Below are 25,802 nucleotides of genomic sequence, written 5' to 3' on the forward strand. Positions count from 1 at the left end.
GCTCCCTGCAACCTCCATCCCCTCAGTCTCCACATTCCAGTCATACAGTCTTTCTCAGTCAGTCTCTTCATAGCTCAGAGCCTTACCATGTGCTGTCCTTTCTGCCTGTAAACTTAGCTAACTCCTTCTTACTCATCCTTCAAATCTCAAGCATCACACCTACAGGGAAGCCTGTCAGAAACTCTCCAAACTCCTTCTTTCTCCCATACGATTTATCCACATTTGTAATCATACATATGTCTGACTGTCTGATGCTAAGTTTCATAATAACAGCAATGAGGTCAACACGGTTTATATTGATCATTCCTGTATTATACACTCTAAGCACAGACACAGAAGATGCTCTTACATTTAAGTGAATACTTGAGAACATATTCTAACATTAAATTGAATAGAAAGATAGATATAAAGGAATGATTTTTTTTAAGCTGGATAATTCGTAAATCAAAATCCATTTGCAAAGAGAAATTTGATGTATAATAATCATCAAGCAATCCCAACAGTAAGAGGAATACATATATACATATATTTTCATGAATAACATGAAAAAAACCAATGTGGAAAAAATAGTATAACTAATATGATTATGATATTAGATCAAAGGAAAAAACAGAGACAGATTTCAATAGAAATTTAGTTTTAAAGAATCAAATTACTACCTTTCCCTTGAGCTAATCAAACAAAAAATATGAAGTAGAAGTAAATGCTGGAACAGAAAAATAAGTCAAAGTAGTGAAGAGATCAGAAGTAAGCACTGAAAGGACAGAAGAGAGACCAAGACAACACAGTAGCATTTGCAACTGTTAATAAGAAAATAAAAGCAAACAAACTAATCAGGTGAAAGTTCGGAAAGAAAGATTAAGCTACAGTACATACTATAATTTCAAAAACCAGTATTAAGAACAAGATCCATTTTGAAAAGAGTAAAGGAAACGGAGTATTTAAATATAAACTGGATATAAAAGAGAGTGTATAACAACTTATAGAAGACAACGGAATGGCAGAAGACCTATGAGGAAAGCAAGGATTAGCAGGTTGTTCAAATTAAGACATAGGATACCCTGGCTTAGCGGATATTTTAAATATTTCCATTATTTGCTAACTGACAAACCGGAGCTAAGGATAACTAGCAAAATACTCTTAAATAAAATTAATTAATTAAATCTTCAATAAAATGCCATGAGGCCAAGTAGTGATCAGCTACAGTAACAATAATCAGCAGGGCGCCTGCTTCTTAACATACGGCAGCTTTTATTTGGTAGTAACATTTAATAACACGGCAAGTTGGGGGGTAGTGTTGTTTTTTAAAATTCTCCATTTACCTTCATGACCAGCCCTCCCCTCACTGACTAAAACAAAACAACAATAACAACAAAAAAATCAAACACAAAAACTAATCACAGTATGTGACCGAAACAATAATAATCTAATATGTAATTAAATCCATGTAACTAAGTTCACATATGTGGGTCTAACACAATCCAAATAAGCAAGTTGAGAAAAAACATCAAACTGTAGTCCATACCATCAATGTGGTCCCCAGAGCAGCAGCACCAGCATCACCCATTAACTTACTCCAAATGCAAATTCTTGGATCCCACTCCAAATATACGGAATTGAAACTCCACAATCAGGGCCTATATTGACTGAAACAAGCTGATGCTTCAGATTAGAAAACTCTAGACTCCCTGAAGGCCCACAGTTAGCATCAGAGAAAAGCAATTAGCCTTCAAAATTAAGTTTCCATCTCTGTCTGTATTCCTTAAGAGTCCCTATCTTGCTTATAGGATTATGTGTTGAGCCTAGATCTGGCATAAAAGGCAGCCATTCATAAAATTCATATGCACTTTATGAAAAGCAAACATTTTTACTTAATGGAAGTTACTACTAATTCAGAAGATTTAACAAAAATAGAGTTTTACTTATCAGGAATACAGAAGAAGTGCCCTCCCTGTTTAGAAACTAATTGTGCTGTTTTGGGTCGATAGCATTTGTTTCCTTTTTCCCTACTTTTTTAAACTCTCCAGAATAACATGTAAAGTTAGAGAGTGTCAATGTTAGCTATGTTGGCCAAAGGTTTACTAAGAAAAAAGTTCATAGTGAGCATAAGGCTTGAGGACTATTTCTGGGTTCCAAGGATTTATGCTTTGCTTTTTTCCCCATCACTACAATAACCAGGAAATGTCTGTGCATGACCTATAACTCTTAAATCATAACTCCAGTGGAACACGGTAAAGTAATTTAAAATTTTATCTCTGTTGTTTCAGTACCATAAATAGAGACTGAATAACTGGCTGCTATATGTGCTTCATAAGAGAAGCTCCTAACATTTAAAGGCTTCATTCAATGTGCCTAAGCTCTTACCTAGGACCTCAGGTGGCTCTGACTGGAGGCCTTCTGGCTGCTGACCCTGAAGCACGTTAAGCAGGGCTTGGAGACTCCTGAGGCACAGGGATGGATGGGAAAATCGCGTCTCCTTGATCAATTCAAAAACTTCACAAAGTCCAACCTCAATGATCTATTTAAGATGGAAAAAAGATTATACTTCATAGCATGTGAGCTAGTAACACTTCTCAGGTAGTATAATTCGTACAGCTTACTTCCAGAGCAAATGGTTAATGTTGCAATATTAAAAGGCAAAAACAAAAACCATCACATAAAAAAGAATAAAACCCCATGTGTTTGATTACAAGATTTAGAAAACCATCTATTTACATGGAAGGTTAAAAGACAGTGGCACTGTTTAAAAAGTAGTTTTGGTATAATGAAGCCATAATAAAATATCATGAAAATCATTTATAACAGTGAACTAAGTACTAGATTGCATTCATTCAGAAAAATATAGACTGCATTAATTTACAAAGTTCATTTAGCTGTACTCAAGTAAAAACTAGCACTCTTTTGTAAAGCTGTGTTAATAGTTACCTACGAACAGAAAAAATGTCAATATAGCACATATGGTGAAAAGGATAAAAAAGGAACTTTTTGTCTTGGCCTTTCCTATAATGTACAATCACCATATTATTATTTGTAGATGGTGTCCCTTATTTTTGCAGGATTTATCAGAGAAAGAATTAAACATTGTCTAGTTAAAAGATCGTGGCTATTTTTACTTGAATTATCTTACCACTTCCCATCAGGACCAAGAAAAATATGATTCAGTACCTAGTGAAAGATAGAAAAATCTGTAACTATATGTTGACAGAACAAATGTGATGAGCTGGTAAAAGAAGGGCAGAGGAGGAAGTGAAGGAAGAAGAAAAAAGAATTCTACTCCTCAGAAGGTCTGGGTGTGAAATGTCTAAGCTTCTAGCATCTAACATACAAATTTATCTACAACTGCTACGATCTTATTCCCTTCCCTTCACACCCAGAAAAAAAAGGGGGTTCTTACAACTTTTCAAAGCTACTTTAGCTTTTAAACAATTCTCTTGATCCCACCTCCTCCTCCATCTCTAACAGAATTTTGTTTCAACTTCTGTCACCATGCTAACTCCCTAATCTGTATTTCTAGCTGGGACCTTTCTTTTGAACTTCAGCCTTACATAGTGTGCACTGGACATCTCACAGATACCTCACACTCAGTATGTTTAGAACTCAACTTAATCATTGTTCCAATAAAGCACTGTTTCTCCTCCAATTCTCCATCTTTCAGTAAATGGCTTCACCACCCAGAAACTTTAGGAATCTATTTAGTCTACTCTCTCTTTCAGCCTTCATATTCAACTAATTAACAGTTCCTGACAATTCTGCTTCCTGAACATTTCTTGTATGCCAAACACTGCCAGCACCCTAGCCCACCCTCATGAACACGGCCAAGTCAACTGCAGTAACTGCCTCACTGATTCTTTGGTTCTCGCCTTCCCGCCCTCTAGTGGATCTGCCTTACTAGCACCCGAGTGACTTTAATAAAATACAAATCTGATCATAGTCTTTTGCTTAAAATAGTCCATATTTCCAACTTACAAGACAAAATCTAAAAACAGCTGCATGATATGTAAGGCCCTTCATTATCCAGCTCCTGCTCTCTACTCGTGCCCTGTTCAGCCTCTCCACTCCAGCCAACGCTTTCGCGTTTGTAAGGATGATGTTCCCCTGCCTGCAGGTGCATCCTCAGTTAGTGCTGCTCCTTACTCCACTGTGCTCCACTGCACGCCTCTAACAATCCTTAAAGCAACCGACATGCCTGCTATCCCAATATGACTTTCTTATATATCCCACATAACTTTCTTGAGGGTGGGATTGTATCTTATCACTTTGTTCTCAGGGCCTAACAGAATGCCTGTTATAAACTCAAAAAGAATTAAGTGAATTAAGAAGTATATAAATGAATCTGGGTACATCTACATCTTTTAACAAAATACGTGGCATGACTAACTTCAAATAAGTTTGGGTAGGAAGCATGAATTCTAAATATGACTATTAAAAATTATGCAGCTATGAAATTTGGAATGCTTTACAGGATCTGGAAATTAGATAGTGAAAGACAGTTTGAGCTGGGTAAAAACTATTTTTTTGGTAAAAAACTTAACAGCTTTTAGTGGGTGAGAGTAAGAAAGTACTATTAAAATTTCAATGATTATTGACTCACAAAAAGCAAAAAGCAAGAAAATCAGACAGGCAAGGCCTACGTCAATCAAAATCAATTTAATTAACTTTAAAAGTCAAGAAGGGAAAAAATAAAATTGTATCAATATTATGTTTCAACATTAAAAACTGTCTTAATTATGTGAGAGAAAAAAGGAGCAGGAGAGAAAGAAACTTCCAGCAAGAGGGAAAGTGGCAGCCACACCTTCAGGCGGATGAGAGAGGACCACCCAGGAAAAGGAAGGAACTGAGATGGAAGAGCAGCGTCTGAAGCAGAGGCACAGAAATGTTAAAAGGAAAAGAAAAACGTCAACATTTCTCACCTGCCCTCAAACTGCTATCACCTCAAACCCAAAAGGCCTCATCTCTTCTTCTGCGTCAATCCTTCAAGTCATGCTAACGGCTGCCAAAGACCTGAAAGTTTCACTCCCACTGCTGCCCCAACCCACAGCATTCTGACTGCCTCTGCATGGAAGTATCTCATGGCTTCTTCCTCTCTGATCTCATTGATTGTCCAGAAGTTTTATTTCCTTGGACATAAAGTATTTCTCAATAAACTGAAGAGTTCCTTGAAAACTAACTGAAATTCATTTGCACCTACATACTTTCTTGTTTGTAACTGATACTTTTGGCTATCGTTTTTTTGAGCATGCATGTATATATTAACCGTGAATCCTCATTACTACCCTATAAGGTAGATATTATCCCTATTTCATAGATGAAGCACAGAAAAGCCACAGAACTTTCCCAACACCACACAGCTAGTATTTTTAACGGCGAGTATTTGAACCCAGGCAATTTGACTACACTACCCATGTTCATCACTATATCGTTTCCCGGCAGGTCAGTATTTGGCAGAAGAACTCAATATTAATCACTTGAGCTATCTGATTTTCTTTTACTTTTTTTTGAAAGATCCCTTTTTCACTCTACATCTTTTGACTCTGTCAATCATGCTAAAAAAAAATCATCTTAAGAATGCCTGATATTTTTTTCTCTAATACTCATTTATCTTGATGTTTTAAAATAGCTTAAGAAGCAGTTCTTGATTGTGTAGTATCTTTTAAATTAGCTACACTTTACTATTCTAAATTTGCATACATGTGTGAAAGGTTTCTCTGGGTCTTTATTTTCCTTCCCAATGTTGAACTTCAACTGAGTGATTACTATAGCATAGTGTGACTCACCCTCACATAGAATGGAATTCTTACACCAAAAATATACTTAAGTTCTGTAGCCTCATATCCTAATTTAACAACATATTTTTCCTAACCTCCCCCTAGTTAAGCATAAGAAATAAAAACTAGAGACTGTGCTCTTTACCTGGAGGAACTTACATGCAAAAGATAAGCCTGCTTGTTTTAAGCTGAAGAAAGAACCTAGTAGAGAAGGTACAGTTAAGGATGTTGGCAAGAAAAGGATTAAGAAGAAAAGGGTCCCAAGAGGAGATAAGGACATTTGAAGATGGCTGATTGAAAGGCTGAGGAAGTTCACAAAAATGTCTACTATCCTATGAAATAGGAAGCAAGTTAGCATCTGAGAATAAGGTGAAAAGAACCTGAGAGTAATGATTAGGGACAGTGGGGACCTTAGGAAGTGCTACCATGAAATGTGTGAAAGAAATCAGATTAGGAACATAGCTTCCATCTTGGCTGCTATTTCCAAGAAGTAAAAAAATTTACGTATCTTGTGTATGTATACAAAGAGGTTTTCAAGGCAGAGATTTAAGGTATCTATCTAGTAAAAAGGCAACATACATGAATCATTTATGATAAAGGAAATCATTTTTAATGTCTATATTTAGAAAAAAGCAACATGCATAAATCATTTATGATAAAGGTACCATTTAAAAAGATGTCTATATTCTCACCCATGCTTTTGTTGGAAATGCTAACTAAGCCTACCATATAGAAAAACATATTATATATAAAACAGCATTATAGTCTTAAAATGTGCTTAACTACAGCTGAGTACCTTCAGAACAGTCTGCTCTACTACATATTTCTATAACACCAATTAGCTTCTATGCCTCTGGTAAATAAGGGAGTGATAACAGAACAATGTAGAAGCTTTATTGGTTCATATGTAATTTTTTTCTAAGCAAAGGGAACCAAGAGGGCAAGAGTACCATTATAACCTTAGGCAGAAAAGGCAAAAGCTCTCAGCTCAGCTGCTGCACAGCCAGGAGCTTTTCTAGTTCTATTTCAAGAAAAAAAAAAAAAAAATGTATACCTGTATCCAAGGCTCCTGACTCAGAGGGAGGGACTATACCCTCAGCTTTCCATGGCTCTTGGCTTGTGGGAGTTTGTACTTCATCTTGTGCCCACCTTTATGTAGCAGCCCACTGGCTCAGAGCTCTACTTTCATCTGCAGTGGCTCAGTGCCTACAAGCAATCATTTCCCCTCTATTGCTTTTGTACGTTTTAATAGCCTCTGTAACAGACTCCAAGTCACTGAGCCGCCTGCTTGGGCTTTCCAAGTACTCCCCACTGAGGTACCCAGTATTGACATTGTTAGCACTCTGGTTACAAAGTTGCATAAAGTTTTCCTTCTCTGCCCCATACCTAATTTTCACCCATAGGCATTGTTACTTTCAGTGCACAATTTAATTTTTTTTAAAAAAGATACTTTAGCAATGCAAATATATATGTTACAGACCAAACACCCATAGGTATGCATCTAAGTGGAACTCAGTGACTCACCTTTGGAAGTTTGATAGGGGGCTCTTTGGATTCCTCCTCTTCATCACTATCTGATTCTCCACTCTGCACAGAGTTCTTAGATGCAGCTGCCAATGATGTTTCCTTTTTCTGCCATTCCAGAACGCAATGGCGTACATTGCAATAAATATTAAATGCAGAAGGATTGCTATGTAGTTTGATATCTGGTATTATTACTGTATTCTCCAAGTTTTCAGACTGAAATACAGGATATAATATTTCAATTTCATATTCCTTTCCATCATCATCAACTCTCATTTTAAATAAAAAATTAAACATCAGACAGGCTAGATGATTTGTGGAAGTCACACAAGTGACACAGCAAAGACAATGTAAGTCTATTGACTCAATTTATAGCACACTTTTTACTAAAGTTCACTACCTTCTGAATAACAGCAATAACCAAATAACCAACCTGACAAGGGCTATAAAGGAGCCAGCAAAGAACTTACCAGGAATACCCTCTTGCCCCACAAAAGGAAAAAAGTTAACAGAGCTTAACTGCTACAGTTTCAAAGGATATGTATTTGGTGCTTTTCTAAGGTACACTGGGTGTCTTGAAGAGTCTCTGTGACCTACTACATATGTTGAATTGTATTGTGATTTCTTTCAAAAGTAGATACAGGGATTTTAAAAGAGATTAGGGCTTAAAAAAAAAAAAACCCAAACTCTTAATTTTAGTCAATTTTAACTTCATTCTCCTTGAAATAATGGTAATGCTAAGAAAACCACAGATTATGGGCATATGCTTTCCAAAAGTGCTCTTAGCTATCTGTCTTGCAAGTACGTGCTTGGTAATTTAATTGTTAAAATTAAATACTCAATTTCTGTTTTGGCCTAAGATTTTTCTCATCAGACTCCAACTACATTTTTGAGATCAACATTTACATTATAAGTACAGAACTAGTTTAAGATATTCTACAAACCCAAGTTCCAACAGAGTATGTCTAGGAAGTATCCAAGATGAATAAAATGAAACCTTGAGTACTAAAAATACTTAGTTTCAAAATTCTACCCCTCTATAAGTAATTAGGGGAAAAATGGAGTATTCCTTGTTAAATAAGAAATGTACTAAAGTTAACTGACATATAACATGTGAATGTCTTCCAGAGATATTAAAAACAAGCAAATATTAGCAATTTAAATCCAACAATGTACTCTTAAAAAGATAATACATAATGACCAACCCCCAAACAAGAGTGTACAACACTGGAAAACAATCCAAAATCTATACTGATGAAAATAAGAGGGGGAAAAAAAAGACACTGTAAATAAACATGGAAAAAGCATTTGACAAAAGCCAAACACCCATTCATGATAAAAAGCCTAAGTAAGTCAGGAATAGAAAAGAATTCTAAAACTTGATAAAGGGTACCTATGACATACCTACAGCTAACATAGTAAAAGACTGGATGCCTTCACCCTAAGATTGCAAACAAGGCAAAGATACCTACTCTCAGCAATTAGATTCAAGATTCTGTTAGATATTCTATCCAGTGCAATAAGCCAAGCAAAAGAAATAAAAGATACAGTTAGAAAGGAAGAATTATCTTCCAAAAATCAAGTATCTTTGCAGAAGACATGTAAAGAATCTTAAGTCTACAAAACAGTCACTAATAATAACGTGTGGATTTAGCAAAGTCATAGGATACCAAATAAATACATAAAAATGAGTTCTTTATCTATACACTAGGAGAGCAAACAATTAAAATATAAAACTTAAAAAATAATAGCAGTAAAGTTACAGACGGGGAAAAAATATTTACAAACTGCATATCTTATAAACGACTAGCATCCAGCATATGTGAAGAATTCTCAAAACTCAAATAAGAGTAAAAAACAAACAAGCAAGCACTCCAAATGAAAGACAGGCATAAGACATGAACAGACATGTCACTGAAGAAGAGATACAGAAGGCAAATAAGCACATGAAAAGATGTTCAATATTATGAGCCTTAGGGAAATGCAAAATAAAGTAAAATGAGATATAGTACATACCTATCAGAATGGCTAGAATGAAAAATAGTGACACCACCAAATGCTGGCAAGGATGTAGAGAAACTGAATCTCTCATATATTGCTGATGGGAATGTAAATTGATACAGACACTAGAAAAAAGTACAGCAGTTTCTTATAAAATTAAACATGTACTTACAGTATTATCCAGCAACTGCACTCAGGCATTTATAGCAGAGAAATGAAAACTTATGTTCATACAAACACCAGCACATGAACGTTCACAGCAGCTTTATTCAAAATTACCAAACTGGAAACAACTCAGATGTCTTTTAATGAGGGAAGGGTTAAACAAAGGGTGGTATATCCATGCCACAGAATGCTTACTCAGCAATAAAAAGGTGCAAATTACTGACATATGCAACAGCTTGGATGAATCTCAAGGGAATTATGCTGAGTGGAAAAAAATCCAGTACCAAAAAGTTGCATACTGCATGATTCCATTTATGTAACATTCTTAAAATGACAAAATTATAGAGATGGAAAACAGATTTGTGGTTATCAGAGGCTAGGGAGAGGGTGAGGTTTGGAGATGTCTGTGGTTACATACAAGTAGCACAAAGTGTCCTTGTGATGAATGTTCTATATCTTTATTGTAGTAACGGTCACAAAGATCCACACATGTGATAAAATTGCACAGAACTAAATACATACACACAAATGAGTGCATGTAAAACTGCTGAAATCTAAATGAGATCTGTAGGTTGTATCAATGAAGATTTCCTGGTTGTGGTATTTACTACAGTTATGCAATACTTTACCAATGGGAGAAAATGGGTAAAGGGTACACAGGCTCTCTCTCAATTATTTCCTACAACCATTCACATTACAATCATCTCAGAATTTTTTAAGAAATTTAAATAATAGCATTTACAGCAATATCAAAAACATACTAATTAGTTTAATTTAATAAAACTATGTACAAGCTCTGTCCACTGAAAACCAAAATAATATCACTGAGAGAAACTGAAGACTTAAAGAAATGGAGAGAGAAACCATGTTCATACAGAAAATTCCACATCATTAAAATAGCAATTCTTTCCCAAACCTACAGATTCAATGTACTCCCAATAAAAATTCCATAGTTTTTTTTAAAAATGGAAACTGACAAGCTGATTGTAAAATTTATATGCAAATGTAAAGGACTTGAGGCAACTAAAGCAATTTTTTAAAAAAAAGACCATTAAAAACAAATGACCTATTTCAAAACTACTGTAATGAAAACAGTATGATAGTGGTATAAAGATAAACATATAGATCAATTAAACAAAACAAATTCCAGAATAGGCCCAAACATATATAAATTTCTGATTTTTTACAAAGATGCCAAGATAATTCAATGGAAAAAAATGTCTTTTTAAGAAATAAGGCTAGATCAACTGAATACCAACGTGTGAAAAAATGAATATCAACCCTTATCTCACACTATACACAAAATTAACTTGAAAAGGATCATAGACCTACATGTAACAGCTAAAAACTGTAAAATCTCTAGGAGAAAATCTATGCAACATTGGGATGGACAAAGACGTAGAACATGAAATGCATGAATCATATTAAAAAATCAATTAGTTGAATTTATAAAACTTAAAAACTTTTGTTCTTCTAAAGCACTATACGAAAGCAAAAAAAAAAAAAAGAAAGCAAACCACAGGTGAAATTATTTGCAACAGATATCTGACAAAGGACTTCAATCTAAAATATATAAAGTACTCTAACAAGTCAATAAGAAGATGACAGTTATAACAAGGAGAGGCAAGAGTTCAAGAGACATTTCACACATTTCACAATAAAAAGATATGAATGGTCAAAGGCACATCATATGACGATGATGGTGTTCACACCATTACTCATTAGGAAAAAGCAAGCTAAAACCCCAGTGTGATACCCCTATGTACTTACTAGAATGACTAAAATTTTAAAAGCTAACAATACCATATGTTTGCAAAGATGTAATGCAACTGGGTTTCTCATACACTACTAGTACAACAGTGAACGGAATACTCACTTTAGAAAACAGTTATCATAGTTTCTCAAGAAGTTACACATTTGTCTACCATGCCACCTGTGTGGAAGAGTTAACACCACAAGTACAATTGCTTATTCCTCGTATTTCTCTAACGGAACCATAACTGACCCTTGGCCACCCTTGGGAATGTGGTCTTTAGAGTTTTCTTTATATTAGTTACTGGTGATTTTATTACATACTTCTGGGGCAACAGACCATACCCACTGGCTTGTCCCACTGCTTTGCAAAATCATCAAGACTGACTATGTGCACGCAAGTTTCACTTACTTTGGCTGACTGTGTAATAGGACATGTCTATGTGATCAGATCCCCACAAAAGTCTCAGATCTTAAGACTCAAATGGGCATCCTTGGACAGAAACGTTCCACACATGTTCCTGCAGTTCATGGCCAGAGAGAAAGCATGTCCTGTGTGTTCACACAATGACCAGGAGGCCTATGCCGTGACTCTTTAAACAGCACCAATACATTTTTCCTGTTGCTTACTCTGTGCCTTTTATTTTAATAAATCTTAGCCATTAGGATAAGTTACTTGTGAATCTTATGAGTCCTTCTGGCAAATCACTGAAGAAAACATCACCTAATTACTTCACTCCTAGGTATTTAACCTCCCTCCAAAACAAAAACTTATATCCACACAAAGACTAGCAAACAAATGTTCATAGTGGTTTTATTTTCAATGGCCAAAAACTGTAAACGACCCCAAAATGTCCATCAACAAATGAATGGATTAACAAATTGTGATATGGCCATACAATGGGATACTAAGCAGAAAAAAAAGAGAGAGAGAATGGCTGTTAATATATACAACAACATCAACACAACTCAAATCATTATACTGAAGAAAAGAAGCCAGATACAAAAGCATATGCCACATATGATTACATTTATATGAAATTCTAGAAAATGAAAACCAATCTATAATGACAGAAAATACATCTGTGGCTGTGTAGAGCCAGGGCTATAGGGAGACATGGAATGTAGCAGAGGATGAGAAAATTTCCTGAACCTCGATTGTATCTTTCAAAACTCACTAAACTGTACATGTTAAATCCCTGTCTTAGATTCCACTATTAAGGAACCTGACCTAAGACAGACACAGTTGGTAGCAGAATGCTGAGGAAGATGCCTGTGTAATGGATTTGACTTCTCCTATAAGAAAGTGAAGTCATTTGCTGGAGAGCAGAATTTAACAGAAGTTTGAGGAGAATGGCAAAGGTTTGAAATAGTCATGGGAAAAATGTAAGAACTATTTGACCAGAAAAAAAAAGAAAACACTCTGATTATGGAAGGTCCATCTGACACTGGTGATCATGGATGTGCACTGGTATCCATTAGCTCTTATTTAACTCCCTTTAGTAGCACATAGTCTTCACCTGCAGGGAAAGCGGGAAAGACTTGTATAGGATTGAGTTTTGTCAGATAAATTCAATAAATGTACAAGAGGGAAAGGAAGATGCGGAAGGTAGAATAATGGCCTCCAAAAATATCTTCTCACTAACCCCCAGAACCTGTGACCATGTCACCTATTAGGGTAAAAGGGACCTGCAGATCCAAGAATCTTGAGACAGGGGATTATTCTGAATTAACTAGGTGGGCCCAATGCAATCCCAAAGGTCCTTATAAATGAAAGAGGATGGCCAGACAGTCAGAGAAGGAGATGTAACAAGAGAAAATTGTCAGTGATACAGCCTGACAAGACTTGGCTCTGACAACCACACTGGCTCTGAAGGTGGAAGGGGGCACAACCCAAGGAATGCAGGCAGGCTCCAGAAGCTAGAAAAGGCAAGGAAATGAATTCTCTCCTAGAGTCTCCAGAAGGAATACAGCCTTGCTGACACTTTGATTTTAGCCCAGTGAGTCATTTTAGAATTGAGACTTCCAGGGCTATAAGATTAATTTGTGTTATTTTAAACCATAAAGTTTGTTATAATTTGTTACAGTAGCCATAAGGAACTAATACAATAGATTAAGCAAGAACTGTTTTAAAAATACCGTGGTATCTAAGCTGGATAAGAAGGAAAGTAAGTGAAGGAGATGGTTAATGGAGAAATACAAGGGTCAATGCCAGCAATAAAGGAGATGAAATAGTATAGCTAAATCGCATTCTTTAAATAACTTTCATAAACCTTTTTCATAAAAAGGTGGTAAATGAAAAAAGTCCAAAAACGGTTAATAGAGGGCAAGGAGACTAACACCACCATTTCACAGTTTTATATGCTCATCATGAGCAAGAAATGTTTCTTACTCACCTTTCCATCCCAAATACCTAGCACAAGGCCTACACAGAGTCAGCATGCAGTAAATGTCTGAGGAGTAAATGAAGAAATTTTTTTTAATGTATCACTCTTATCACAAGTTGCTCCTAAAAAGCAGATGTAAAACCTGAAGGCCAACAGAAGAAAGATGAATTACTAAAGGCACAAAGCTAGTTAGAGACAGAACTGAAGGGGAAGAAAGACCTTGACTTCCCATCTCTTCCTGGATATCACATGTGACCACTTTTACGAAAATCAACAAATGAAACCTTAAAAAGAACTTTAAAAGATTTTCAGCTATTCCCACACTCTGACTTTGCACATAGCACCAAAAACTGGGGAAGGGGTAGAGGTTGGAAATCTGAATGACTATGAACTTGTTAAAAGTTTTCATATATTAAGTGTGGTAAGAATTCTCTCCACTTCCCTGTTCTGTCACCAAAACAGAAGTAGTAAGATGTGATACAGTGAATATGTATTATTTTTCGGCCCATCCAGCAACAGTTTCCTTAGGGCAACCATTCCTCTCCCATTCCACATAGCCTGCTTGTCAGGGTGCTCACCTATCATCCACTACAAGCTTACAAGCACAATTCAGTCTAACCAATCAAAGTACGCCATCTTCAAGGACAAGGTGAATGATGCAGCTCAGTCAAAAACCTTATCCAAGATTTTCTGCACAACTAGTAGAAGCAATTGCCTTTTGCTTGAAGAAAATAAAGCTGGAGATGCCAGGAGCCTTAGGCCCCAGCCACAGGCAATAAGCCCACACACAGAGAAAAAGAGAAGCAAGAAGACACAGATTTGATGACATTATTTAATCCCCAAATCCAGCTGATAAATTTCATCCCCTTTCCTTTTATTTTTGGTTTGCTACTTTAAAGTAGATTTCTCTCAGTTTACAACAGCAAGAACACTAATTTAAAAGGGCAGGAAACAATTATCTCTAGAGCTTAAATATTATATACAACCCAAGCTAAGTAATTGTTTCTATAAGCAAAGGTAGAGCTCTTCAGAAATCATAGTTAAGACTCTTCTCTTCCTCCCATGGAGGCTTTTTACTATTGTTTAATGGAAGAGAGACTCTTTCATAGAACGTGGGATCTGGTCCCTGAAAATTTCCAAGAAAAAAACTAGATGGATTTTATAGAGAAGATACCTGCATTAGTGGAAAAACAGATCCCTGACCTCTAAGGTACCACCTAATTAAAATATTCTGCATTGCCTTTCCTTTTGCACAGCCACCAACAGTTAAAAGCAGCTCAGAACAGTACAGACGCATTAAGATTCTCCCTAATTCTTGACATATTCACAGGGATATATGACAAACCCCAATCCAAGTCCCAACTCACAAGCCAATTTTACTCAGTTTCTAGTACATGCAGTCAGAGTGAAAAGAGAGAAGAAACATAGATATCTTCCCCCAAAGGACTGATAAAAGATAACAAGAATAAAGAATAAATAATTTTCAGCACCCAGATAATAACTTCCAGGTTACTGGTCGAGAAATGTGAGAGATGAAACTAAGCAGTGTAACCAAATAATAAGAGGATTTAAATTTTTTTTCAGCACATAGAAGTAACAGTTTGCTAATTATACTGCTACCTTATTTTTTTATTGAGGTATAGCTGATGTACAATATTATACAAGTTCCAGGTGTACAATATACTCATTCACAACTTTTAGCTTTTATTACATTTATAGTTATTATAAAATATTGGTTATTTTCCTGTGTTTAGTATATGTCCTTGTACCTTTTAGATTTTATATATAGTAGTTTGTATCTCTTATCTTTTTAATTGTGGCATTTTTATTCAAATTACAGTATGAAAAAGTCCTTATTCCCTGTAAACTGCTAAGAGTTTTACCTTGCTTCTTGTCTTCACTTTTGATTTGCTCTTCTGTTTTCTTTTCAACTTCTTCTTATTTAAAATTTTCTTATTCCTAAAAATGTAAAAAAAAAAAAGGGGGGGGGGACAGAATTACAGAAGTTCATATTTTAGGACAAACAAACTTATTAAAAATAGGTACTTCCAAAGTAGACACCTGAATATTTCTCTTAGAAACCTTCTATGAAACAATATACTCCAGATGTACATGTAAGATATTAACATACAATATAGCTATTGGGATGACAACACAGATCTGGATAGCTAAAAATTACGTATTAAATTATTTTTTACATGTGAATTCTGCAAATACTTTTATAAAATTAAAAATATAAAAAGGCATCAAACAAAGTGTTTAAAACTTTATTCAACAGTGAGACTGCTAATAAAGCTCAGCTATGTTCCCCTCCCAGAAAAATCTACTCTTTGTAGTAGTGAGGGCTGCAGTCCCCAAAGGGTCAGGAGCTCATTTTGACTAAATCACTACAGGAAAACCCTAACTCATATACTTTTCATATCCAGCAGCCAGTTTTCCATTTCCTCACAGCCCTAAGACAAAATTATTCTTTAAGTAAAGGGAAGCCCCTGAATGACTTTCAGAAAAAAAAATTTTTTTAATGTGGCAAAGAGTGAGAATTATAGGAAGAAAAAGAATCAAGGAAGATGTTTTATTTTCATCTCATTTTAATATTTTTTTATGTCTACCATGCTGAAGTGCACACTGCTAGTACTAAAGATAAAAAAGTTCTTACTCTCAAGGAGCTCTGAGACTTGAATGAAAAGCATAGTTTAATGACCCAGCAAGAGGATGCTACTGCTATAATAAAGACAAAAGGTGAAGAAGAAGAGGAGGAAGAGGAAGAGACAGAGAGGAGATGAGGAGGAGATGCAAGAGCCTCCAGATGCTACAGAGGTCAAGTCCTTAGCACTTGGAGACTAGCTCAATGGAAGCTGTGACGAAAAACAAAAAAAAGTTGTAAGGCTAGGTGACTTGGAGGTAGGAATGTCATTCACCAAACAGGGAAGCCAAGGGGAAGGGTTAGTTTTCAAATGGAAAAAAATGGGTTCAATTTTGAAAATGTCTGTATTCAAGTTACTAAAATGTCAACAAAATGTACATGAACAAATATATGAAAATTTCATCCTTGACACTTCCTTCAGCTTTATATCTTAAACCAAAATAATGACAAATTTTATCAGCTATATCTCGCAAATAGTTTTTGAATCTCTCTACACCATCTCTACTGCTAATAAGCTAATAATTTAAGTTACCACCACCTTCTGCCTGGATCACTGCCAAAGCTTTTTAAAAAGCTTCATTTCTGCACATCCATATATGCCCCCTTTCAATCTGTTTGTCACATAAGAGCTCAAGTCAACTTTTTAAAAAACAAATGAGTAGGTAATCCTCCCACTAAAAACTCTATTAATATCTTCTCAATCTCTTAGAAGACCAAAAGCACTGACGTGATTTAAAAGATTCTCTACCAAGATCTGACCTCTGCTAGTCTCTCCTGCCTCATTTTGCATCCTTCTCCAACTTGTTCATCATACTCCAGCCACAGGACTATTCTTTCAGTTGTTTGAACCTGCTAAGTTACTTGGGGGCTTCCACGAAGGTTCTCCTCTCCCTGAATTCTCTCCCACATCGTTTATTGCTAACCCCTATTCATCTTTGAGGTCCTAGTATAAGAGTCACTTATTCAGGAATGTTCCAGCTTGGGCTACTGTCCCTAAATCCATTCTCATTTCACTTATACTTGTGTCTCACTGTGTAATCTACAACTGTAATTATGTTTGGGATTATTTGTTTAATGCACCACTTTCACACCACGCTGTAAGCCCCAAGATTGCAGAGATCATGTCATGCCTGTTCACTGCTCCAGCCTCTTTGCTCAGATAAGTGCCTGTAACTAAGTACTCAACAATTCTTTGAAAGAAAAAGAAAGTAGGAGGAAGGGAAGAGGACAGGGAGAAAAGAAGGAAGTTCAGAGCTATAGCTACAAGCCTTACTTAGTGAAATAAGCAAAGGGCGAGGACGGATTCACAGATACACCAGATACACAGATACATTTAAAAGACACCTAGTCAGAAAGGTCCATTAAGGAATTATCCGTGGAATTATTTTACACAAATTTTGGTGCAAAGGAGGTAATGGAAATCATGTATATGGATGGGATTTTCTCCAAGAGAGTATGCTACAAAAATAGAGAGTGATGAATAGTACCAAATGTTACGAATGAACAGACATACTTGCTCACAAAATCTTTTGAAATATGAGCAAAGAATATCTATTTCAGTAGTTTCCCTTTCAGCACCTGCATCAGTATCTAATCATGAATGTTCAAGAAATATAAGAACAAACAAGTTAATGAAAAGCAATGAGAATTTTTCATGTGTAGTTTAGGAAATCAACTTTCCTTTATACTAAAGTTTAGTTAAGTGAAATCAGTTACTTGAGCAACAGGAATATGTAACCATTAAAAGGTTTGCCCCTTCTATACCTAAGCAAAAACAATCTTCAGAGAAGCCGAATATATAAATTCAAATTAAGATGAATTTCCTGAAGCCTATTTATTATGAACTTAAATTTTCAAAAGTATACATCAATATTTTTGTCTGTTTTATTTAATGGACTTCCTCAAAGTTCAAATGACTTTCTATGCATTCTTAAAATATTTATTTTTATGCATTTGGCATTTAATTAGTTGTAACAATTTTAATGAATCTGGACCCACCATATCCTAAATATAGATCAGCTTAAGAATCAGCTTTCCCCAAATCCCCACAAATTGATTTTAGTGTATTTTTTATTGATTGGGCTTATTTAGAAGTAGACAGTTGTTCAAAATAGCTGATAATAAGCTAAAGATTATACATAGAAAATCTGTCTTCAACATTTGGAAATAAAAATGTTATTTGTTAGTAATATAACATCCCACTATAAGACTGCATTTCAGAACTAAGCTTAAGTAAACTTTTCATGTTATCTGAGGATGGACAGATAAAAGAACAACTCTAGAAATGAGTCTTACACATTAACATTTCACTGTGGAATTTCTGATGATTTAGGACTTTAAATCCTAAATCAATAGGAGCTTAATGAAGAATGTCTGGAATAGGTCCCGTAAGATTTTTAGTCTTCTCACAAAAAGAAACTCATACCCATGCGATTTGGAAGAATTATGGGTGGTAAAGAAAGGCAAAGGTTATTAACATGCTTTAAATATTTATCTTAAAATATTTACTTTTAAAATTCCAGAAAAGAAATTTTCTTGATAGCTACCACTGTTTAACAAAACAAAAATTAGCCATAATTTAATTTAAAACTTCTCTCACTCTGAATCTGTTTCTTCATTTGCAAAATAAAGAGATAAAGTAGATTATCTCTGAGAGTCCCTCTAACTCTAAAATGCTAGGATTTAAATAAGTCAAAATTCAAAGAACTTATGGAATAAAAAGGTTTCAATCTTTTGTTTAATTTTCCTTAGAAATGAGAAATGAAAAATTCCTGAGTCTATGGTTTAAGGCAGGAATAGACAATTTTTTTTTCTATAAAGGGCCAGATAATAAATATTTTATGCTTTGTGAGCCATAGACCTCTGTTTCAACTACTGGACTGTCATCAGGAAAGCAGCCAGACACAACACAAAAACAGATGTGTGTGACTGTATTACAATAAAACTTTATTTCTGGACACTGACATTTGAATTTCATATAATTTCCATGTGTCACAAAACATCTTTCTCCTTTTTATTTATCTATTTTTAAACTTTTAGAAATGTAAAAACCATTTTTAGCTCATAGGTCATAGAAAAAAAGGAACTGGGTCAGAATTGTTCTGTAGACCATAGTTTGTGGACCCCTGGTCTAGAGAATATTTTGATAAACAGGCGCATATCAGAAAGAAAAAATATAAGTATTAGTATGCAATACAGATAAAACTATTCAAAATATCACTATGCTTACACAAATAAGTACTCTTAAAATTATCTGTCTTTTCTTTCTGCAAAGATAAATTCCTGACTTCCACTTCCCTAAAGTAAAATACTAGATAGAAGCAAGCCACTGCTCCTCCTGCAAAAACTAGACTAACATAAGAAAGCTATGGAAGCAACTAAGGACTGGATAAGCTAAAAATCCAGAAATGGAAGAGCAATTCCAAAGACAGCTGAGACCATTGGCATTTTGTTCCAAAGGGGCATTTGCAGAGTTTGGATATAAGTGAGGACTGAACTCACTAAAGGAAACCAAGAACTAGTGGTGCTTTACATATCTGTATGGGCTGGAATGACAGATGAGAAATCTAGAAAAACTTGAATTATGTACATCTAACAGTACATCTGCTTAGTGATGGGGCACTGAAGAAAGACAGAGAGGCTGGGCCAACAGGGCAGAGTCAATTTCCCAGTCTCCCAGTTTTCAAAGACAGCATCTCAGTAGAGAAGAATCTACTTAATCCTTGATTTGAACCAAGGTAGTCAGCACTTCACTCTATCTAACACAACAAAGAACAAACCTCTCTGAAAAATATCATCTGAAAGAAATTAACTGTTCTCTTAAACACAATGTTGGGCACACAATAAACATGTTAAAAGACATCCAAAAAAGCAAAATAATGTGACAGACAGATAATCAAGAGAAAAATCAAACAATCAGGCAGACTCAAGATAACCCAGATATTGAGGTTAGGAGGCAAGGACTTGATGCAGATGTAAAGAACACAATGAATGAAATGATGTAATGTTCAGCAAAACTAAAAATAAAAAGCCAAGTGGATTTTCTGGAACAGAAAAATCAATAACTGAAATTATGAACTTGTCAGATGCTTTTCAGAGCAGAAGAGACCAGAGAAAAACAGAATTCATGGACTTGCACACAGGCCAAGAAATATATCAAAAGTCAAGTAAATAGAAAAGAGTGTGATGAACAAAACAGAGTATGAGACACATGAGACACAGTCAAATGGTCTCACATTCATGTAATTGGAATCTCTGAAAAAGAAAAGAAGAAAGGAACAAGAGCAATATGTGAAGAGATAATTAATAATAATTTTATAAAAGTGAGGAAAGAAATCAAGCCAGAGACTAAAGAAATTCAGGGAAATTTCAAGCATGAAAATGCAAGAAAACCAAACCTAGGTACATCAAATCTTTGGCACAGTCAAACTGCTGAAACAAAGGATATAGAGAAAAATTTAAAAGCAGCCATAGAAAAAAGACAAACTTGAAGAAACAACAAGATTGATAGTTTCCATTCTTTGTGCTAAAATGTGCTGGACAGGGAGGGGGGGAACCTAGCAACCTAGAACTATATACCTATCAAAAATATTTTTTAAAAAAGAAGACAAAAATAGAGATGATTTTAGATTCACAAAAGTTGACAAAATTCTTTGCCAATATACCAACACTACAAGAAACACAAAAGGAAGGTGTTCCTTTGATAACTGCTATGTCAAAAATTTAAATAAAAGGACACAGACTAAAAATAAAAGGAGTGGGGAATATATAGCCTGAATACACTCACTGGCCTCCCAAGAAAAGCTGATGTGGCTATACTAATATTTGACTAAGTAATTTTTAAGGCTAGAAGTGTTACTAGAGATGAGCAGAACACTTTGTAATACTGAAAGGGTCAATTTCAGTAGGAAAATATAAAAATTCTAAATTTGAATGCATCTAATATCAACAACACAGTTTCAAAATATATGAAGCAAAACTGACAGAACTGAGAGAAGAAAAGACAAACCTACAATCAAAAGATCAGATTTTTACATACCTCTCTCTAACTGATAGAACAAGTAGAGGACAAAACAGCACGGGTGTAGAAAAATGCAAAAACAATTAATCAACTTGCCCTAATTGACATACATAAAAAACCACATCCAACAACTGCAAAATGTACACACTTTTCTAATGCAGAGAGTATTTACCAAAGTAGATGATATACTGGACATGTTCAAATCAAGTCTCAATAAATTTCCAAGGACGATGATCAAGGAAAAATTAAGCTGGAGACAAACAACAGAAAGAAAACTAAGAAAACACTAAACATTTGGAAATCTAAAAAACAGATTTATAAATAATGGATGGGTCAAAGAGCTATAATAGAAAGCTACAATGGAAATTAGAAAATATTTTCAATTAAATAAAAATCAACTTTTGCTATCAAAACTTGTGAAATGTTGCTAAAGTAGTACTTGGAGGAAATGTACAACTTTTTGCATACAAATCTACATATTGAAAAAAGAAGGTCTGAAAGTAAAGGTTTCAGGCTTACAACTTAAGAAGCTAGAAAGAAGAGAGCAAATTAAATGTAAAGAATGTAGAAGAAAGGAAATAAAAATAAGAGTACATATCATGAAACAGAATAAGGGAAATCAAGGAGTCAAAGCTGATTCTCTGAAAAGAGTAATGAATGTAACAAACCTTAAGAAAGATTGGTCAGGGGAAAAAAAGAAAACTACAAATTAACCATATGAGAAACAAATAAGAAAGGGAATATCATTATAGATGCTGTCCCTAAACTTCACAACTTAAATAAAAAGAACAAATTCCTTGAAAAACATAACTTCTCAATATTAAACAAGGAAAAAATACAGTATCTGATTAGTCTTGTAACTGTTAAAGAAACTGAATCTCTATTCAAAATCTGCCCACAAAGAAAACTCTAGGCTCAGATAGGTTCACCAGTGAATTCCTTCAAACACTTTAAGAATTCACTGGTACATTCTTTTAAACAATATCAGTCTTGGACTAACTCTTACAGAATAACATAAAAATAAGAAACATTTCCCAACTTATTTTGTGAGGATAGCATAATTCTGACACCAAAATCTGAAAAGATTATTTCAAAATAAGAAAATTTCAGGCCAATATCTCCCATGAACATAGAAGCAAAAAATACTACATAGCAAAAAAGTAGAAACAACCCAAATGCTCATAAACTGATGCACAGATAAAATATGGTACATTCATATAACAGAATATTATTCAGCCATAAAAAAGTGAAGTAGACATGTGCTATAATATGGATAAACCTTAAAAACATTATGCTAAGTGAAAGAAGCAAAGGCCACGAAAGATCACAAATTGTAGAATGTTCAGAAAGGCAAATCCATAGAAACAGGAAGCTGATTACTGGTGGCTAAGGGCTGATGAAAAGAAGGGGAATGACTGCTGAAGGATAAGGGATTTATTTTTGAGATGAAGAAAAAAGTTCTGATTGCACAATTTCATAAATATACTAAAAATCACTGAATTACATACTTTAAAAAGGTCAATTTTATGGTATGTGAATTACATATCTCAATACAAAAATTATAAGGAAAAAAAGCTATTGACCTAAAAATAATTTCAATGTCCAGCAACATATAAGAAGGATAATAAACAAAATACAAAATTATTTTTTAAAATGTTTTCTCTTATTCTGAATAAGGTGAATAAGGGAGAAAATCTAATTATTGCAAAATAAGCAGGAAAATTATTTTATAAAATTCAACAACCATTTGTAATGAAAGGCCTCAGTAAACTAGGAAAAAAAGAAAAGTTACCTAATCCAATTAAGATCATCAACAAAAAACCTACAGCTAACATTATACTTAATTATACTCAATGATGAAAAATTAAATACTCCAACTAAGTATAGGGAAAAAACATAAGGACTTAATACTATCACCACTTCTATTTAACACTGTATTGGAAATCAGTAAGTCAAACAAAAGAAATAAAAGTCATAATGGTTGAAACAGAAAAAGTAAAGCATTTTTATTTGTAATCATTTATAAAAATGCAAAATAATCCACAAATTAAAAAATTAATGAATTATCAAGGTCAGTGGATACAAGACCAACTTTTAAAATTCAACTAATTTATAAAACACCATATGTAAACTGAACCTTTTCTATAGAAGCCAAACTTATTTCTCCTGTGTAATTAATGTAATGATACTCTCATTGTGTTCATGCATCACTGAGTAATTTAGGGAGGGATGGTAGTCTGATTACTGAGTAGAAAACTTTTATTTACTTAACCTAGGCTGATAATTAGTAATAAGAAAAGAGATTTTAACAGCTCAAGTTTATCTAGGAGAAAGAGAGGCAGATTTCATATGTATGTAAGTATGCACACATATATATATACATACATACACACACATATACATACATACATACATATATATATATATATATATATATATATATATATATATATATCTTCAGTCTCTTGATTTTATTTGGAAGTCTTTAGGCTGCAGGTAGGAGTGGGAGGGCGGGAGAGGGGTAAGGACTTCAAATAGAGCTACCTTGGCGGTGCGCAGAGCAGTATAAGAAAAAGAGTGGGGGAGAGAGTGGGAGTAGAGAGTGAGGGAAGGAAAAGACTCTGAAAAGTTGATTTAGACCATGCCTAATGCAGATTCATCATTTAGATACAGAGAGCCTAGATGGGCAAGCAGAACTCAAGCCATGAAGCAACTGTAAAACTTTCTGAAGACAATCTGTTTATCCCAGGCCTCAGAGAGTCACTAGAAGGGTGATGAGAGAAGTCAAGTAACCAGGCACACAAAGATTCAAGGCACTAGGATTGAGAACTAGCAGAAAAAGACAACAGAAAAGACACACAAACAGACTTCATATGCAATTCTCAGACACAACTATGCTTATCTCATTTAAAGAAATAAAAGATTAGCTTTAAAGTATCTGCAGGGTATAAGGAAAATAGCATGTCTGAAAAAGAATTAAATCAATCTTCTAGACAGGAAAAATAAAACTGCAACTAAAGATTCAGTAGGTGAGTTTATAGCATAATAGACATGGTGAAGAGACAATTTGAAGAGATCAGGAAAAAATAACTAGAATTCAGATAGAAAGATAAAAGTGGTGAAAATATGTTCCTGGAATCTCTTCCAAATCTGAAACTCTTCCTTCAAGTCCCTCCATCCCAAAAGAGCTAGCACATACCGTGCCCAAGCACACCCTTCCTGCCACACCCTGGACCCCATTCTCATTCACCATTTGCTCACCCACTTAGACTTTCTCTTTGTTCACTCTTTGATCACTTCTTCCACAGTTTCTAACCTTAGAGGCCTCCTGGCCTTCTCCAACTGAAAAAGAGGTTTAAATGATTCTCTATCCCTCTTCCTTCTTCATCAGTAAATTTATTGAGGAAAAACTGTCTCAAACTTTTTCAATCCCCTATGATCAACCTCCTACAAGTGTACGAGACTTCTCAATATCACAAACTTTCTTGTTGCCTACTAAATTCCCTATCTTCAGTTTTCATCCTTTATAGTCATCTACATATGACTACTGTCAAACAAACTACTTCTTTAAATACTCCCCCACTTTCAGCTTTAGAACAACCTTTATTTTAGTGTTCCATCTACCTGGATAATGATTCCTTCTCAGTCTTCTTTATTAGCTCCTTATTCTTCCTTTCCTTGTCTCTTAAATCTTTAGCACATATGTTACTTCTCTTGAGAGTTATCTGTTCATACTCTGTATTTTTTTCTACACTGCTATCTTACATTGTTTTCAGTAAGTTGTAACAACCTAAATAACACCTACTGAGCATTCACAAGCATCATCAGAATGCTGGTCTAGAGCCAGTTATGAACTTTGACAGTAAAAGTACATCCACCATGAAAAGCTACCACATTTCTAGCCACTTCAAAATCCCACTACCTATTTAGCTCAGAGCAGGTAATCTAACACTCTACTTACTTGCTAAAGTCGGTACACCACTGAGAATGTACTACTCCCTTTACTTTACTTTCACCCTCTCCAAAATGATCTCTATGGGGGCCTTACTCCATTAATTATCCTAATTCTCTCTTTTTTTGTTAATTATTCATGCCATTCTCCATAGTCTACTAGGTTATGGGGAAAGATTTAGAGATAAATGCAGACTCGGTCATATATTAGCTCTGTAATCTTGAGAAAGTTACTAAACCGCTCTGTGCCTCAGTTGTCTCATCTACAAAACAGGATGAAAATGGTACTTATCCCATTAGATTATGAGGCACTTAGAGTTATAACCAGTATTTAGTAAGTGCTAAACAAATTTTATTACTTTTTATTACATTGCTAAAGTGAAGTGTCTACCTTGGTTTGGGTTTCCCCCCAAAACAGACTTGATTCAACGATTCAAGTGCAAGTAGTTGTTTTGAGAGTTGATCCATAGAAAACACTGATAGAGGAAATCAGAAGTGAGATATGGAAGGGAAGGTGGTCAAGAAAGAGTGCATTATTAAGCCAGTTACCCTGATGGACAACTAGACAGTGATCCTACTGAAGAACTCTAGTA

General features: G+C 34.8%; 1 protein-coding gene across 5 annotated transcripts in view; it reads right to left on the reverse strand.

Moving 5' to 3' along the window:
- The window catches only part of MYCBP2 (MYC binding protein 2), a 225,959-nt gene that overhangs the window by 184,082 nt on the left and 16,075 nt on the right, over positions 1-25,802 (reverse strand). For all 5 annotated transcript variants that reach the window (XM_074378365.1, XM_074378366.1, XM_074378367.1 and 2 more), the window contains exons 2-4: positions 15,478-15,553; positions 7,290-7,505; positions 2,365-2,518 (exon numbers count right to left, since the gene is read on the reverse strand). In XM_074378365.1, coding sequence (XP_074234466.1) covers positions 2,365-2,518; positions 7,290-7,505; positions 15,478-15,553 — 446 coding nt within the window. The remainder of the gene's footprint in view (positions 1-2,364; positions 2,519-7,289; positions 7,506-15,477; positions 15,554-25,802) is intronic.

This window comes from Camelus bactrianus, chromosome 14, assembly GCF_048773025.1.
Source record: "Camelus bactrianus isolate YW-2024 breed Bactrian camel chromosome 14, ASM4877302v1, whole genome shotgun sequence".
Lineage (NCBI taxonomy): Eukaryota > Metazoa > Chordata > Mammalia > Artiodactyla > Camelidae > Camelus > Camelus bactrianus.